Source organism: Hemicordylus capensis, chromosome 4 (assembly GCF_027244095.1).
Source record: "Hemicordylus capensis ecotype Gifberg chromosome 4, rHemCap1.1.pri, whole genome shotgun sequence".
In the NCBI taxonomy this organism is placed as follows: Eukaryota; Metazoa; Chordata; class Lepidosauria; order Squamata; family Cordylidae; genus Hemicordylus; species Hemicordylus capensis.
Window position 1 is genome coordinate 140,661,628 of NC_069660.1, and position 19,243 is coordinate 140,680,870.

At 46.2% G+C, this 19,243-nt stretch overlaps 1 protein-coding gene across 4 annotated transcripts in view; it reads right to left on the bottom strand.

Annotated features, from left to right (window-relative positions):
* The window catches only part of CFH (complement factor H), a 154,297-nt gene that overhangs the window by 87,877 nt on the left and 47,177 nt on the right, over positions 1 to 19,243 (bottom strand). For all 4 annotated transcript variants that reach the window (XM_053242984.1, XM_053242982.1, XM_053242980.1 and 1 more), the window contains exons 8-10: positions 15,781 to 15,981; positions 7,973 to 8,152; positions 3,071 to 3,253 (exon numbers count right to left, since the gene is read on the bottom strand). In XM_053242984.1, the coding sequence (XP_053098959.1) occupies positions 3,071 to 3,253; positions 7,973 to 8,152; positions 15,781 to 15,981 (564 nt within the window). The remainder of the gene's footprint in view (positions 1 to 3,070; positions 3,254 to 7,972; positions 8,153 to 15,780; positions 15,982 to 19,243) is intronic.

The window sequence follows — 19,243 nt, forward strand, 5'->3', positions numbered from 1 at the left end:
TTGGACCAGTGATGGTTTTATAAGCATGGTAAGTGGTGGTGAGTGCTTTTTTGGCACCGAAGTCCTTGTCAAATCAAAATTTGGAGAAATGCAGAGGCTGATTCAGAGGGGCACTGGCTTTGTGGGTTAGATGTTTTTGGAGCTCTTGTGCTAGGGTGTTATAGATCTCTAGGGGAGCTCCAGAGGGTTCTGCTGATGTCAGGGCTAGCCGGGTACACTGGAAAGGTTCCAATTCTAGGAGCTCCCATAATGCTTGGTTAGGGTGAGGAGTCTATTTGGCACGGCAGCTGGCTCTTCCTGCTGGTAAGATGTGGGGTTGGAAGCAGGCCTCTGTGTGAGACAGTTGTGTGAATGATTTTAGTTGGAGTGGGAGCGGGAGTCGTCACTGACAAATTGGGGGGGGTACCCTTCAACTCTCAGCAAATGGGAGCCAGTTCCTGGAAACAATTATGTACTCAATGACTCTCATTCTGGAGCTTGACAGATAGGTGAATTCACCCAGATGATTTGTCTTCAAAAGATCCATTTAGGATGAAAAGGTCTGGTGGTTGATTGGACCTAGCAAAGAACTTCATAGTTTGCTCGCTGTCCTTTGAGAGGCGAGCGAGAAGGAGTTGATCTGGCTCAGGAATGGGTGGGTGGAACTGATATTGGGTCAACTTCATGGTTTTCCACTATCTGTAATTTTCAAAGTCACAAGGGAGTCCAGGAGAGGTGAAATGTAGTGGGTCCCTGTAATGATCATATCCACGGACATGGCCAAGGTCAAGCACACCAGGTGAAATGAGATTATTTAGGGGGGTGAAATGGAAGATGTGGCGCAGAATAATGGTAATGTTCCAGCCATGAATAAGAAGGTGAGCACCTTGGGGCGTGACATTCTGGTGATGCTGAAGGACCAGAGGAACAGAGCCAGCAGCAGCATCCAGGCCATGCAGTGGAAACCCCTTAAAAGTGGAAGCAGAAGGGGTGGTGGTAGAGGATCCCATAAGGGATTCTAAGCGTCGGGAGGAGGCAGTAGAAGCGGCCAGGGAAGACTCCAAGGAGAAGCGCTGGCGATCCTTGCTAGAATCTGAACCGCCCCCATGGAGCGAGCAGTCAGATGACAATAAGGCGAGATGACTATTGGAGGGGGTGGCAACACTGGCACCGGGGGCAAGTGTGCAGTCAGTGTCGAAGGTGTCGGTGAAAGGTCTAAGGTAGGCCTTGTGATGGCAGACGTTGTCGATGGTTGAGTTATCGGCGATGTCGGTATAGTATTCCTGATGGGAGGTCCTGGTATTGAGATGAGTGATGTAGAAGGCGTCAAAGTCCGTGTTGAGTTTAAGGAGATGGCTGTCTGTGTAAATGATTAATGCAAGGCTTGTAATTGGCATCCAGGGGGGAAGTGTTCCCTGTGGCTTGGCTGTTGATGGAGATGGGGTATGAGGTGATGGGGTATGCAGCGATGATGTTGCAGCTTTCATCGATGTCAACTTCGATGTCAAAGCAGTAGACAGAAGTCAGTATTTGGACTCTGGCTGCCCGGTGGTATCAAACCAATTATGCTTGCACTTCTTCTTGTGGTGATGTCCGTCATCCATCTCAATAGAAGCAGGCTTCTTAAATGTCAGGTCATTTTGGTGCCTAGATGAAGTTGAGGTCAAAGTGGTCAATCTAGTCAAAGGACTCTCGGCCAGTGTCAGGACTGACCATGTTGATGGGCTCGACATTGGGGTTGGGGGTTGGAGTGCGGTCTCGTAAAGAGCAGCCTGAAGTCTAAGCACCCTTCTCTTCACATTTTCTTGGAAAACTAAAGGCAGATTCCACAAGAGTTTGTGTTATGATTGTCCCCCAAGCAAATTAAACAGTCTTCATGCCTGTCAGAGGATGAGAGAGTACCTCTGTGGGTCTTACAACATTTAACCATCTTTTGAATGTCCATAAGGCAAAGAGTAGTAGAGTTGAAAGTCAGAAAGGGCACTGAGAGTGACCAAAACTAGGGGAAATCCGAAGGGCAGTCAAGGGATGAGTCAAGTAAAAAAACAGATAGAAATACAAAAATTGACCAGAAAAAAGAGTGATCCGAAAGAGTAGTCCATAAAACAGTCCAAGTCAAGCTGAATAATAGTCAAAATAAACTTTCTTTCACAGACTGGAGAAACACAGGAGCAGAACCTTCACAATGACGATAAGCAAGGCGGACGAGAAGGAACTGAGAGGGAAGGCGCTCTCCCACTAATTTAAATGGATGCTTCCCATGCACCTCAGATCACCGGAGGGCGCCTCAAGATTCCTTTGCAGGACTACTGCACATGCGCGGAAGACCCAATTGTGAGGCAATGTGGATCACCTCAGAGATGAGAAGGTTACAATTTTAGTGAGAGATGACCCGAACAAGGTCCAGAGTTAATGCCAAGGGGGCAGAGAGGAAGGGTCTCACTTTTTGTATAACTGAAAAGGGAGAAGAAATATGATTTTCCAATGAGCTGAATATGGGAGGGGGTGGGGCAAAGAAGAAATAGGACTTAAAGAACAAACCAAGGTCATGTGCCTGATTGACAGTGAGGATGCTGACTCTGTCCACGGATAAGCAGAGTGAATGATAAGAGGTGGGCTTGGGAAGATGAAAAGTTCAGCTTTGAACATATTGAGCTCCAGATACTGATGACACATCCAAGTGGAAAAGGCACTTGGAGATGCAGGAATGTATGGAGGGAGGAAGCGCTGGGGTACAGAGGTAGAGCAGGGTGTCATCAGTGCCAAGGCTTATAAAGTGTTGTTGTTTTTAAAAGTCTTTTAATTGGTTTTAAATAGTTTTAATCATTTTTGAATTGTTTTTATATTGTTTTAGCATTGTTTTAATTGTGGGTTTTATGTCTTTTTAAAAGTTATTGTATACCGCTCAGAGCCTCTGGATGGGGCGGTTTATAAATGCAATAAATAAATAATAATAAATATAGTTATCCTACTGCACATCTTGCTAAGCTTCAGTTTGTGCCTTTTCCAAGTTCTGGCCTAAATACATTTCGGATCCTGTCTTTGTCCAGATGGCATGTAAACAAAATACGACTATTCAGTCACTACTTACTGATACATTTTGGCTCTGGTGTCCATCCTTCTTCAAGACATTTTATCTCTTGCCTCTCAAGTCCTTGTGGAGTAGTGTACCCACTCTCACAGCCATATGTTGCTCTTTCATTAAGAGCAAACTTACGCTGCCTTTCATAGAAATAACCATGTGGTGGATCAACAAGTTTGCAGGCTGGTGTTTCTAAGTAAAGAGAGGAAGATATTAAAGAACATAGAAGAGCATTGCCCAAGGCATATCTAGTTCAGCATCCTGTTTCCCCACAGTGGCCCATCAGATGCTTCTGGGGAGCCCACAGCCAGATGAAGGCATGCACCCTCTCCTGCCGTTGCTCCCCTGCAATTGATGTTCATAAGCATCCTGCCTCTGAAACTGGAGTTTGCCTATAGCCATCAAGATTAGTGGCCACTGATAGACTTGATCTCCATGAATTTGTCTAGGCCCCTTTTAAAGCCACCCAAACTGATGGCCATCACCACATTCCATGGCAGAGAATTCCATAGATTAATTATGTGCTGTGTGAAAAAGTGCTTCCTTTTATCAGTCCTAAATTTCCTAGCAATCAGTTTCATGAGATAACCCTTCCGGGTCCTAATGTAGTGAGAGAGAGAAATTTCTCTCTATGCACTATCTCCGCACCATGCATAATTTCATAAATCACCATGTCTCCCCTTGGAGTCCTTTTTTCTAAACTGAAAAGCACCAAACATTGTAGACTTACCTCATAATGAACAACCCCCTGATTATATTTGGTGCTCTTTCCTGCATCCTTTCCAGTTTTATAATATTCTTTTTGAGATATGGAGACCAGAACTGTAAGCATTATTCCAAATGTGGCTGCACCATAGATTTGTATGAATGCATTATAATATTAGCAGTTATTTTCAATTCTGTTCCTAATGATCCATAGCATGAAATCTGCCTTTTTCACAGCAGTTGCACACTTTCAATGACACTTTCAATGAGCTGACACTTTGAATGACACTTTCAAAACCCCAAAATACCTCTCCTGGTCAGTTAACAACAACTCAGATCCCATCCATGCATATTTGAAGGTGGGGTTCTTGCCCTGAATTTTATACTTACTTACTCTGCATGGAATGCACTCACAATCTTCCATTCGGAATGGAACAAAAAATGCTAGGGACGTTCTGTTGGAGCGACCGGGAAGCCAGTCGCTTTGATGGAACAACCCCCATTTCAGCGGGAACGTCCAGATCCATTCCAGCCATCATTTGGGATTCCAAAATGGTGGCTGCAAATGCGAAGTGGCCAATTTTAAATCCAAAATGGCAGCTGGAATGGGTCTGGACATTCTGGCTGGAACGGGAGTCATTCTGTTCCCAGCTCAGAACAGAGACCCTTTTTAAAGGGAGTTCTGTTCCAAGCTCGGAACGGATGGAATGGCCCGTTCCGAGCTCAGAATCGGGACATTCTGCACACCCCATTACTTACACTGAACCACATTTGCCATTTTGTTACCCACTCATCCAGTTTAAAGAGATCCTTTTGGAGCTCCTCACAATCTGTTTTGTATTTAATAGGGATGTGGAAATTGATTCGGGTACAAAATGATTTGTAACCAAATCTACCTGTTTTGGTTGATTTGTACACAAAACAAATCGCCCCTTTGCTAGTCCAGCCAGATTCGGGTCCAAATCTGCTGCTGAGAGAATAACTGCCTGTCGGTGCCAACTGTCTGTGCTAGCCAGCCAGCCCCAGAGCCCCTGTGGCCACTGGCCAGTCACCCCTTTTTTCCAAATTTCCCAGGCTTTTGTCCCGGCGCCCCTCCCCCCCATCTGAAGACTGAAAAAGGAGAAGATTTAAGAAAAAACTCAGCAGAGACCGGATCATACAGAAATGGACAACTGGACACAATGTGGGCGAAGTTCTAAACTGAGTGAGTAGCCTCTCTCTCTCTCTCTCTCTCTCTCTCTCACACACACACACACCTTGAATTGTGTATTTTTTAGTTGGGTTTTTTTGTCTGGTTGGAGGGAGGTTTGGTTTGGTTTGGGTTTGCAATTGTGTTTTTAAAAGTTGTGTGTTTAAAAGAAGTTTAAACAGGGGTTCTGGCTGTGGGAGGGATCCCCATATTCGCTAGATAAGAAGTGGTTAGGAAGGGTAGCTCAGCCTAGTGGTTTTTCTGTGTGTGTGTTTTTCAAAATCTTTTTTCCAATTCCAAAGATTTTTTTTTGCAGTTTTTAGAACCAGAAGCCTCTCCAGACCTTTGTGCCCATTTCTCACCAACCCCCAACTCAACCCTTTAAACAAAGAAACCTTAGAACAAGAAACCACCTCAAATCCTCCACCACCAGCTGATTATTTTCTGCCCACCACCAGCCTACAGGCTCTGAGTCTGGGCAGCACACGACTCTAGACTCCTCTCTGTGCCCATTTCTCACCCACCCACCCCCAACTCAACCCTCTAAACAAAGAAACCTTAGACCCACCCCGAATCAACCACCACCAGCCTATTATATTTTCTGGCCACCACCAGCCTACAAGCTCTGAGTCTGGGAAGCACACTCTAGCCTCTTCTGTGCCCATTTCTCACGCCCACTCCAACTCAACCCTTTAAACAAAAGAACCACAGACCCACCCCAAATCCACCACCCCCCTATTATTTTCTGCCCACCAGCCTACAGGCTCCAAGTCTGTGGAGCACACTCTAGCCTCCTCTCTGTGCCTGCCCATTTCTCAGCTTGCAGCCCAAGCCTATTTTCTGCAGTGCGTGCTCACCACCACCACCCTTTGGCACTGGGTGTGTGTGTGGGACACACTCTGTTGAAGTCAGCCCAGCCTGTTATTGGCCTTCTCCCAACTCGAGGAGCCAATATGCTTCCGGGCAAAATACAAGGTGTTGGTTATAACCTATAAAGCCCTAAACAGCTTGGGCCCTGGGTATTTAAGATAACATCATCTTCGTCATGAACCCCACCACCCACTGAGATCATCAGGAGAAGTCCGTCTGCCTTTGCCACCGGCTCGTCTGGTGACTACTCAGGGACAGGCCTTCTCCGTTGCTGCCCCCAGGATTTGGAATGTGCTCCCTACTGAAATAAGAGCCTCCCCATCTCTGACAGCTTTTTAAAAACACATCTGTTCATCCAGGCTTTTAATTAATATTGTTTTAATGTTTTTTTAGAATATTGTTTTTTTTTTTAATTAACTGTTGTATTTTAAACTTCTTTTTTGTGTTTTTAACTAATGTTTTATTTTCTGTTTTTATTTTGTTGTAAACTGCCCAGAGACGTAAATTTTGGGAGCTATAAAAATACGTTAAATATAAATATGTCAGCACCCTAAAATGCAATTAGAGCAATTCTGGAATTGCTGAATTAGATGTGGCCTCTCAGCTCCCTTTTGTGCCGGCATCTCCCCCAATTTCCACACATGTCTCTCATTTCACCTTTTCAATACAACTTGAGTCACTAATTCCCTTGAACCAGCTTCTTTCCTGCTATTGCAGTCCCTGCATTTTGCCCCCTAGAAGGCCCCAGAAGAGAGAGAGAAAATATCTTGCTTCCAATATCCCTTTGCTACAGCATTAGTTTCAGAGGTGAGAATATAGTGGCAAGGTCTTGTCTTTACTACTCTGAAGCTCTGCCCAGCCAAGTGTCTGTACTTGCACACAACTCCTTGCCTCCCTCTAAGGCTCCTTTGAGGCCAGATGCTGAATCCTCTCCCCCAGCGAAAACTCTGGAACCCTAAGCTGAATCATTGCCCTGGGTGCTGCCTCAGGTGGGCTTTTTGCAGGTAATTCGGCACAAAATTGCCTTGGACTTCTTGCCCTTGAGCCGAGATCACTGGACTTCAGTGGAATCACTGAGGTGGGGCCTACCCAGATGTGGGCTCACTACAGGCCAACCCTTACAAGACTGTTCTGGGCCTCAGCACTCCCCTGACTGCTGGTACAGAGAGTGCCTTAAGCCTTGGAACCCAGCGTCTGCCCAGCAGCCAGCTGCTTTTGAACTGCCTGCATGGTCAGCCTGCTTACCTCCTTGCCTCTCACTTTGGCCAGGAGTTTTATGGCGAGGGACTCAGACCTCCCTGCTGAGATCAATCTTCCTGGCATCACTCTCAAGTCATCAGACCCTGGAAAAAGTATGAAGACACTCTCTCCCCCCCACCTCTCTCCCCCTCCTCCTTCTTCTCGGCCAAGCTTGCCACTTTCACTTCTGCAGCTACAGCATTCTCCTGCAAGCCCTCCTTCCCTCTCTCGCTCTCCACCTTCACTGCTGATATCATAAGTACTGCCATACATTTATGCATGGTGCTAAGAAAACTGTACCAAGAAAACCCTTTCTTTTGTTCTTTCTTTTTTACAAGAAGTCCTGGTTCCTCACTTTGCATACTCTAAGGAGATGTTTCAGTGTCTGGACCTGATCCAGAATAGCTACCTATGCTTGCAGATTTAGTACTAATAATTTTGTGCTCACTCTACCAGGCAGATAGCTGCCTGCTTCCACAATTAACAGTTAGCTGTGGTGTGGAGAGGGATTTCCTCTAGAAACTAAGTAATTTATCTTATTTTCAATACATAATATCCTTAGAGTGGTCACCTTGGAGAGAATCTATCTATGTGGTCACTAAGAGTCGACACCAATTTGACACTTTTCAATCAATCAGAGTGGTCACACCCAAGCCACGGACAGAAATCCATGTCCGTGTTTGTATGTACATGCTCAAATACAACAGGGTGTTTGTAGAAGTAGTGTCTACAGGGAGCATAGCTCATGAATGATCACAAGTTCCCTCTTGTATGTGGAGATTATTAACCTTTTTTTAGCTTAATGAAGACCAAGAAAAGCTACTAATGTATAATCTGTCTTTTTAAAAAAATTGAACAGGATATAGCTTTCTGTTTCTCAAATTAGACAAGACATAAAGAAAGCTTACCAGCACATTGTGGAGTGGGTGTCCAGCCATTTTTTGTGCATCTGGCTTTTGCTTCTGGATTTTCAGGATAATATCCCTCATCACAAGAAAATGAAAGTTCTTCACCTTCTATGTACTGACGGTGATAAGCTTGAATGAAACGACCATGTGGCACATCAGTTGTAGTTACACGACACGTTTCTAAAAGCAAAAGGGTACATCATGGAGAAGAGCTTGTTTTGAGGCTACAAAGAAAAGATTTACAATCTAGAATCCTGTCAAGAGAACATCTTCTGAACAGCCACAGAAGTAACAGAATGGAGTGAGGCAAAGAGAGGAAAGGGACAGAGTGCACTGAGCGGGGAGGGAGAGGAAAGCAAGCCAGAAACCCATGAGGAGACACACCCTGCCCACTCAACTTTCGCCTATGGATCTGTGGCACACTGCAAGAATTGGTGCCCTAGGCTGGTGGATGGGCTAGCCCTGCTTCTGAGGCATTCTCCTTTAATCACTCTGTTCCTGGGACTAAAAAGAAAACAAAACCCCGATCTTCTGAAAGCAAAAGCTGGGGGACCTAAAGAGCATGCCCCCTTCCCTGGAAGCAGGTACACTTTGACCTTCTCATCATTTATTACTTACACAGAACCTATTGCAGGCACTAGTTGAGAGAAATGGTGCTACCTGGAGGCTTATAGGATTGGGCCAGATAAAGTGGGTGGAACCGGCTGGTGATGGTGGTGGAACAAGTGTGTAGTCCACCAGTTAGCCATACCTGTTCATGGCTTTTTGGTGGAGAGGGAAGAGGGGAAACAGGGTATCTGAAATTCAGCTTGCTGGTTGTGGGATTAAGGGAACTCTAAGTATGTGCAGAATGTCTTTCCTTCAAGTCTTAAACAAAATCTAGCAACTGCATGTGGAGTTGAAACAGACACATACATTCACTTGTGAAATGTTGGGAGATGTAGGTTTCTAGAACACCAATCAAGTCTGTAAAGTGTTTCGATAACTCTGGGTATTTGTTCCTCTCAAGTCAGATTGATACAGTACATCCTTGAGGCATTCCTAACCTAAAATCTTTTTTAGAGATATTGAGAAGAGTGTGCAATTGGTCTATTATTGATTTAGAAAAGATCTCATTTTTTCAGCCCTGTATTCATTTCCCACAACACATGAAAGGAACAGGTTCTGGTCTAAGCATCTATAGATATAAAGAGTAAATACAGTATTACAAGAAGATTTTATGAAGTTTCTTTGACCCCTAGAGTGCATAGCACATTCATTTTCCCAAAGCAATGCAGTTATGGATGTGCAAACCGGCTCGAGTTCTAATCGGTTTGAATTCGAGCCGGTTTGGTTCGAAGGCTCGAGCTTGGACCAAACAAGGCATTGCATTGGCAATGCTGGTCTGAGTTCAAATTGATCAAGCCCAGTTCGATTTGAGCCAGTTCGAAGGTTCTAGTGGCCATTTTAGATCTTGTCCTCCATTTTGTGTGACTTCTTTTGCTTGTTTGTATTGGCTGAGCTCTTGCTTCCCTGATTGGCCAGATGAGTCTGGCTCTCTGGTAGGCTGTGCACTGTGCCAGAACTTGAGAACTCACACCCTATTGGCCAGGGGGGAGGGCAAAGGTGGGGGCTCCCAAAGGAGGGAGTTTCAAATCCTATTTAAACCCAAGCCTCTGACCTGGCCAAATCATCCTGGCTTCAGTTGCTGCTTGGTTCCTCTGGCCCCTGCTGCTGGTGTGGTGAGGGTCTGCTTTGCAGACAACTGTGTTTTTCCCTTTTTTCCCCTGACCAGTGTGTGGGGCAGAAGATCTCCAGGATGACAGAGGGGGTAAGTGGTCAATATTTGTCCCCCTGCCTTATTGTTTTTTAAATAGGACCTTTTTTTTCACCAGTTTGGATGTAGGGAGGTATATTTTCTGTGGTTTTACTTTGCAGGTTGTTTCTTATTTTTTATAGGTTGTCTCTTGTTTTTAGGTGTTCCCTTCCCCCCATTTTGTAGTTTATTATTGATTGCATCGTTTTTTGTTGTATTATATTGTTGTGGGTGGAGTGGGTGGGTAGGCTTCTTTTAAAGGGGTTTTTCTTTAAATAGGCTTCTTTTAAAAAAGGTTTTACCCCCAATAGGCTTCTTTAAAAAAAGGTTTTACCCCATCTTTAAATAATTAAAAAAAGATTTTCCCCCATAGAGGAAATCTTTTTAACGTTTTTTTCCCCCCAAATAGGTTTTGTTTTTAAATCCCCGCTCCATTTTTTTTTTACATTTTCCCAATTTTTTTTTTTTTTACTTTTTCCATGGGAATGTCTGAGCACCGTGTTGCGAGCAGAGCTTGCAGCAGGGCGGCAGGCAGATGGAATAGGGGTCCCAAGCTGATGCATGGGGTCCCACAGGTCCCTGTTGGTGAATTCTTTGGCCCAGGTGAGGCATTGGCATGAAGGCTCTCCTATCCGGAGGAGCCTGCTGCCACCAAACCAGTTCCTAGACCAGTGGCGGGTCCATCGTCGGCATCGGGTGGTGCACCACCAGTGCTGCCACCCCGTGTACAGCCTGGTGGTGCAGGGGGCTCTCCTGCCAAGGAAGCTCTTGTGGTGGAGGCAGAGGGCAGGGAATTGATGGTTGTCAGTGCAGCCAGATTTTCCCTCTCTCTTGTAGCCCCTCCAACGCTTCTTTCGCCACTCATTGGGGGCTCCCCTGATAATGCCCAGGTTGTGGTGGGATCCAGTGCTGGGTCCTTCCAGTCTAGCTCCAAGGAGGAAGGGTCTGCTGCTGAGGTGGAGGGGGGCCCCTCCGCCAGTGAAGCTGGGCCCTTCTTCTTCTGCGGAGGGTGGAAGTGGGTGGGTGACAGTGGTGGGTGAGCACCAGCAGCCCCCCTAAGTCCACGGTCACCCAAAAGGCCTAAGACAGTGCCCAAGGTTTCTGAGGCCACCCAGAGCAGTGATGTTTGGCGGCATTTTGAGGTACCTCAAGATGCCCCAACTGCTGCTCACTGTGTCCACTGCAGGGCACAGGTCAGTTGGGACAAGGATGTGAAGCATCTGGGTACGACCTCCATGTCATGACACATGTGATGGTGTCACCCAGATCTCCTTGGCTCCGCTGGCAGCGCAAGTGCATCTCGTGTGCCTGCGACTAGCGATGACAAGGGCAGTGCACCAGCTTACATGAAGCAGGGCATGCTACCAGTCAAGCGGTAGACACAGAAGGCGGGCACCAAGCAGCCTGGTCACGTAGACCCATGTCTCCTCACCCGCCTCATAAGGGAGATGATGGCCACTGACGACCAACCTTTTCAGGTGGTTGAGAACTCCGGCTTTTGCTGGATACTCCAGCTACTAATGCCCAACTACACCATCCCCTTAAGGACCACGTTGAGATGGAATGTGGTCCTCTCCCTGTACAGGCAGTGCTGGGAGCTCGTGTCAGCCATGCTGTGTGCGGCACCAGTGTGCATTTCACTACTGATCTGTGGACAGTGTGAGTGGGATGCATGCTGCTTTCCTGGCCCTGACTGTCCACTGGTGGAGTCCGGAGAGAGAGGGGACCTCCAGTGGTGTTGCTGGCTCCAGCACGTCCCACACCACATTTCAGCACAGATAGGCCATCTTGCACGTGGAGACCTTGGATGTCAAGCACACCAAGGAGGAGGTGGCAGCTGTACGTGGCCGCCAGATAGAGGAATGGACCAGCAGGTTGCCACACCTCTCCTGGGGCTTCATTGTGACTGATAATGGCTCCAACTTGACCGCAGCGGTTGAGTGTGTGAACATCTGCTGCATGGCACACATGCACCACCTGACTGTCAGGGACACCCTTGGCCTCCAGGAGGTGAAGGCATCTAGGGAACAGGGCTGTCCCATGTTAGGTGCTGTTGCTGCCACAGCTGCACTTCTGAACAAGGCCTGCAAGATTGCAGCCCACTTCCACCAGAGTGAGAAGTCCAAGAGCCTGCTTTGTGAGTAGCAGCATGTCCATGGGCTTCCACATCTCATCCCCACGGATGTAGATACCCTGTGGAACTCCACCTTAATCTTGTTTCAGCAGCTGCTGGAGCAGGAGGTAGCCTTTGACGACCTGGAAACGAACGAGTCCTTGGGCATGTGCGACCTATCCAATGTGGAGTTGAAGCTCATGTCCGAGATGGTGTCGGAACTCAAGCCCTTCCTGTTTGCCACGAAGAGCTTGTGTGCCAAAACCACTCCTCTGAGCCAGGCCCTGCCCACAGCTCTCCTCCTGGAAAAGCTGATGGGTGAACTCCGGAGTTCACTGACCACGCCAGAGGGGCATGCTCTGGCTGGAAGGCTGAGGACTGGGGTTGTTGACAGGCTGGTTGGTACATTGGGAGACAGTGAGGAGTATGTCCTGGCTTGTCTCTGTGACCCGACCCTCAAGGGCAATGTCGTTTGCGCCCATGACTTGCCCAGGTGGAGGGACCTCCTGGTCAAGAGAGTTAGGGAGGAGGAGGTCACTAGGACCCACAGAGACCAGAAGGGTGGTGATGGTGTGCCCCCCAAGCGTGCACAACCCACACCCAGCAGCAGTAGTGTGGGCGGCCCTTCAGCTCCTGCCCCTTCTTCTTCCAAGTTTGGTGGTACGGCGTCCCAGGCAGTGGCACCAATACAGCAGGCAGTTCCTCCTGCTACATCAGCCCAGATGTTTAAGCGGGTGTGCCTAGACACCTTGCCTGGTTTGCGGGAGGCTCAGTCTATGAGGCCCACCAGTGCTGCACAATGCGTTGCCCAGTACTTGGAGGAGCCTGTGGAGGAAGACCCAGAGTTTGACCGTGTGCAGTTCTGGACAATCCACTGCCAAGTCTGGCCGGACCTGGCCGTGGTTGCTGCACGCCTCCTCTCCTGCCCGCCAACCAGAGTCCAGAGTGAGTGGGTGTTTTCACATGCTGGTGACGTGGTAACACCTACTCAGTCCCGGTTGGACCCTGGCTTGGCCAAGCAGTTGGTTTTCCTTAAGGTTAACCACCCCTTGCTGGGCTACCCCAAGCTGGAAGCTGAGCTCGGCGAGTGATTGGCCCATGGTTGACCCATGGTGCCGGTCACGTGCCCGGCAGCAGCTTCTGCTCATCCCTCCCCTTCCCGCTTCCTCCTTCAGCCGTGCCAAGTCGCGGCATGCGTGCTAGTGCTGTGACTTGGCAACTGGATACACACACACCCACTGGCGTAAACCGATGCTGAACTAGCCCATGGTTTGACCACAGCATTCGGGGGGCTGTGGGCAGGCACACACACACACACACACACACACACACACACACACACACACACTAGGTGCCAGTTTGTGCCAGTGTGGCACTGTAGAAGTTTAAATATGTTGATGTGTAAATATGTAGATTTGTAGAAATGTACATTTGTTAATATGTAAATAGTGACTTGGGGGGAGGTGGGGATGGGGTGGGGCGGGGCGGGGACTGTACAAATGTGGATTTTTAAAAATGTAGATTGGTTAGTATGTACATTTTTAAATGTGTTGTGTTGCTTGGGAGGAGGGCAGCGGGACTAAAATATATAGTTGTAAATATTGCTATGTGTTTAAATATGTGCTTGTGTAGATAGGTGTTTTGTGTGTGGAGGTTTTTCTATGTGTGGATGTTGTCAGTAGAGGTTTTTCCTTTCCTTTCTATAGATAGTGTTTTTGGTCCAGTTTATGTATAGATAGGTGTTGATGGTGTAAATATTACTGCATAGCTGGATTTGTATATATACTTGTGGAATGCGTACTGTATTTGTGAATTGTTTTTATCCCCCCCCCTTCCTTTTGTTTGGTTCTGCTGACATGCGCACACACACATACACACCAGATACGCATGCAGTGGTTCGGCACCATGATGAGAAAGTGGTCTCCCGCCAAAGCACGTAGTGTGTGTGTTGCCTCCGACCCACTTCTGAACTGGACCTTCCTAGCCCTTTAATTTTTCCAGAGCTCCCCTCCTTCCCATCTTCTAGCTACCAGGACACACCAAATGTAAACACACATGCACACCACTGCACTGGTGCCACCACGTGCCTGGGGCCCGGTGAGGCCTCCAGCAAAGATGTGGTGGACCAGACACAGTCTAAGGTGTTTCTCCCCACAGGCAAAAGGCATGCATTGCACACACGAAGAGAAGAGCAGGAGAAAACCCAGGTGCGTATTACTTTAAGTTCTCCCTCAGTGTGTTGGTGTGTTTTTGCCTTGCCCCTCTTTCTTTGCAGTTTGGAACAGTGTGTGCCCTAATGCCCTTAATTACAGTTTGGAACATGGGGAACAGTGTGTGCCCTAATGCCCTTAATTGCTGTGAGCTCTGAGTTCAGAGTTCATAGCAAGAAAGGGCACACACTGTTCCACATTATGAATGGGGAGAGACTCCAATGCATTTCAATTGATGGAAAAAATTCTTTTAAACAATTATTTAAAAATAAACAAAAAATCCCTCAAACTTGAAGATGCCTGAGGAGAGTTGAGGCCTGTCACACCTCCACTCACTTTGGGGTGTCCTGCACCCCCCAAGGGAGGGGGAATTGGGCTGCCTCAAATTCCCAATATTCCCTATGGGATGAATAAAAAAATTAGAAAAATCTTCAGAAATTCATCAATCATCATAGAAATGTCCGACTGCTTTGGGGTTTGGTGGGTGCTTGGCACCCCTGGGTGCCCACCACCCACCCCGGTTTTGTGCTCCTAGGTTCTCTGCATAGGGTATAAAAGGCCAGTTCGAGTACCCATTATACCCTATGTAGAACCTTTCAGAACTGGTTTGAACTGAGTTTGAATTCAAACCAAACCTGGGGAGGTTAGAGCAAAACCAAAAGCGAACCTACCCACCCTAGTTCAAAGCTGGTTCGAATTCGAACTAAACAGGCCACGCCAGTTTTGTGCGCATCCCTAATAAGGGCTGTCAAAATGCCATATCTGTATTAATAAAAAATGCAGTGTAAATCAATTTTATGAGCAGGAAGTTTTTCACATGGGGCTTTTAAAGCCACTCAGCTCACATCTCCTCTGGAATGGAGGGGGTGTGTTCACATATCAGCCAGATTTACCCCAAAGTCCTTACGAGTTATCGGAGGGACACACAATTTGGGATTTTCACAGTGCATTAGAGTGTAGCCTGATTCATATCCAGGGTAAAAAAAAAATCCACTATTTGTGTCGGTTTTGGGGGGGCAACTTTGGGTTTGCAATAAAGCCTCCCAGTAAACTCGAGGTAAAGCCTGCTGTGTGTAAAAGTCCCAGGTGGTGGATAAAACAGTCCCAGGTGGTGGATAAAATGAGTAGGGCTGCTTGTGTGAAGCACTGGGATTGTAACCAATCTTGGCACTGCATCTCAGTGTAGCGCAGGAATTTTCCCCAGGCTTTTACCTGGATACCAGGGCTTTTAACTGGATATAATGGTGCAAGCGCTCCTTTATACCCAGGTCCCTGGTCGTGTGTCTGCTTAGGCTGCTTAGAGCACCTGGCTTGAGGGGAAATCCTTTACATGGTGCATTTAGGGATATCTGGAGCCCAGGCTGAGTTTTCCCTGTCTCCAGATGGTTGTGCTGCTCTCGAGAAAGCTACTCATGTCGGTGTGCGAGCAGCACGGCCAGAAGGGGAGATCATTGGTGGAGGGAGGGAGGTATGATCCTGCCCCACTCCCCATCCTCCCTGCTGGCTTGACAGGTGTGTGAACAACTTTAGTGTGTGAAACAGCACATATAAAATTGCTACATCTGTTTTGGGTGCTTTTTCCTCCTCTTTCCAGAAAACTGAATTAAAACTTCAAAAGGGATGAATATTTTCATATACACCATTCCTGTTCCTGATAAAAGAAGTGACGGGGAGGACCACATGTACTTACTAAAGCATTTTGGTTCTGGATTCCAGCCCAATTTCGTGCATGTGGAAAGTTTCCATCCATATCCATCTTCTCCACCTGCTGGCAGAAATCCATCATTGCAGCTGAAGTAAATTGTTTGTCTCAAGCGTTTCGGAAAGTAGTAGCCTCCGTGATCGTTATGTAGCCATCCGTTCACTACCCTGACATAGTCACAGGGCTTTGCTTTGGAAGAGATGAGAGAGAGAAAAACAAGCTTGAAAAAAAATCTTACGCCAAAGATCAGCATATTCTACTCATCAGCTATTTTTCTTCAGCTTTATAGGGACTATGCTTGCTTATTTGAAGCTGCAGTGTTCATCTGAGTCTGCAATCTAACAGTTGGAAGTATTTAGTTGGAAGTAAATGCAAGTGGTGGGGGTGAGGGACCCACTTTTAAGTAAGCATCCATACCATCTGTCATGACGACAGACATTTCATTTGTAAACTACAGAATCAATGTTTTTGCACAAAACCCCCAGAGTTCTAGAAAAGAAACACCGGGCTATCGCTTTAAATGTCCTCCACATGCATGTGCAGTTATGACTTTGAACCCTACTCTGAGAGCAACGCACAAAAGATAGAACTATCTATCTACAGGTGAAACTCGGAAAATTAGAATATCGTGCAAAAGTCCATTAATTTCAGTAATGCAAATTAAAAGGTGAAACTGATATATGAGACAGACACATTACATGCAAAGCAAGATAAGTCAAGCCTTAATTTGTTATAATTGTGATGATCATGGCGTACAGCTCATGAAAACCCCAAATCCACAATCCCAGAAAATTAGAATATTACATGGAACCAATAAGACAAGGATTGTAGAACAGAACAATATCGGACCTCTGAAAAGTATACAGTGTACTGTGCTTGATTGGCCAGCAAACTCGCCTGACCTGACCCCATAGAGAATCCATGGGGCATTGCCAAGAGAAGGATGAGAGACATGAGACCAAACAATGCAGAAGAGCTGAAGGCCGCTATTGAAGCATCCTGGTCTTCCATAACACCTCAGCAGTGCCACAGGCTGATAGCATCCATGCCACGCTGCATTGAGGCAGTAATTGCTGCAGAAGGGGCCCAAACCAAGTACTGAATACATATGCATGCTTATACTTTTCAGAGGTTCGATATTGTTCTATTCTACAATCCTTGTCTTATTGGTTCCATGTAATACTCTAATTTTCTGGGATTGTGGATTTGGGGTTTTCATGAGCTGTACGATCATCACAATTATAACAAATTAAGGCTTGACTTATCTCGCTTTGCATGTAATGCGTCTGTCTCATATATCAGTTTCACCTTTTAATTTGCATTACTGAAATTAATGGACTTTTGCACGATATTCTAATTTTCCGAGTTTCACCTGTAGTTCTTGCAGGTAGGTTCCAGACCTTGCCTAGACTTCCAAAACAAACAAACAACAACAACCCCATACCCCACAAAAATCCATTACTTCCCAGGAAAATGTGAGGGAACTCTCCCCTTGAAAAGCATAGTCAATTAAACCTCATAGAGATAGAAGGTTGATATTTGGGAGATTTGCAAACTACAAGCATATATATACATAACTACACACACATATATACATACACCGGGGTGCACCCTGGGATCTCCAAACATGCCCATTTAATTGGTGTACTTCAAACTAGCAGGCAGGTCAGCTTGTCTCCATAGAAGACAAATGAGCCAAAGCTCTTCGTTTTGCCTTGGAAAGAATTGCAGCAACAGCTGATCACTGTGCATGACTCTATTGTTCTATGTACTTATATCTATGGGAAGATACTATGTTGAGGCAGGAAATGCAACAAAGGAAGCCTGGGAACCACAGAGAGAGGGGTGCGCTAGGCCTGCATCTGTGAAATGAAGGTTCTAAACACACAATTGGAAGAATACACTCTACCCACATTGCTCTGTTCACCTAAATCTGTTTTGCAAATGGGGATTAAAAAACCACAGACATACTAAAATGAGTGTTTCATCTGAACTGGCCCAAAAAGCCAATCAAGACATTTTTTTAAAGGCTGCATAAGTGTCTGATGAAGGTAAACGTAAATTTGTGCCGTTGAGTTGGTGTCGACTCCTAGCGACCGCAGAGCCATCTGGTATTCTTTGGTAGAATACAGGAGGGGTTTACCATTCTCATCTCCCGCACAGTATGAGATGATGCCTTTCAGCACCTTCCTATATCGCTACTGCCCGATATAGGTGTTTCCCATAGTCTGGGAAACATACCAGCGGGGATTCGAACCGGCAACCTCTTGCTCACTTGGAAAGTTTCTTCCCCACTGTGCCATTAGATTTTATTTAATGTTATAACCAAATTCATGAACAGAATAATATTTTGTGAAGAGCAGAGAAGAAAGGTCCTTCACTGTGTGCACTTTCTGAGTCTTTAGGGCCAAAGTAATTTGTTAATTTTCAGTTCCAATTTGTTCCAAACACCTAAAGTATTGTTTTTAGCAAAACAAATGCGGCCATTAGAAATCATTTAGTAGTCCCTTGACTGCTCGAGTCCCTCCCTTCTGTGCTGCTTTTTAACAAATTTGTGTTTTCCTCTAAATCTAGTATGTCCACCATTCCTAAGAATGTGCAGAGTCTACACAGCTGCACCTTTGTCCATGCACAGCAATGAGTGAAACGTGTAGTATAGTGGTTAGAGAATGGGGATTTTTCCTCACTCTCAGATTTCAGTATCAGCCCCATAACTGCATTCAGTTACATACTCAATAGGTAGAGGAACAAGAATCATTGTTGTAACTCTTACAGTTTTCAAGAAAATATACTTTAAAATTAGCTGTGCAAAAGTAGAGACTAAAAACACATCCGACTAGCTGATGCAGTTAAGACATTTGACAGTTCAAAGGCCTGTGCACAGAGGCCTGAAATCGGCCCAATTGGCCTCATTTGGGAGCAAGGTGGGTCTGGGTAAGAAGCATTTTATTTATTTACTTACTTATTTATTTATTGTTGCGTTCATATACCCCCTTTCGTTAAAAGACAACCCCAAGGCGGTTTATAAAAGTTAAAACATACAATAAAAACACAATAAAAACATCAAGCTAAAAAATATAAAAACATATAAAATACAGGCATAAAAACAATACAACAGGTAAAAACACACAGAAGCAGCAGTAAAAACGATTATGTAAAAGCCTGGGTAAAAAGCCAAGTTTTAACAAGCTTTCTAAAAGCCCTGATGGAGTCCGAGGAGTGAATGGCCACTGGGAGAGCATTCCAAAGTCTGGGAGCAGCAACAGAGAAGGCCCTGTCCTGAGTGCACGACAGCCGGGCCTCTCTCGTTGTCGGCACCCGGAGCAGGGGCCCCTCAGATGTCCTCGTCAGGTGGGCAGCAACCCTTGTGAGCAGGCGGTCCCTCAGATACCCCAGCCCCAAACCGTTAAGGGCTTTAAAGGTCAAAACCAGCACCTTGAATTGGACCCAG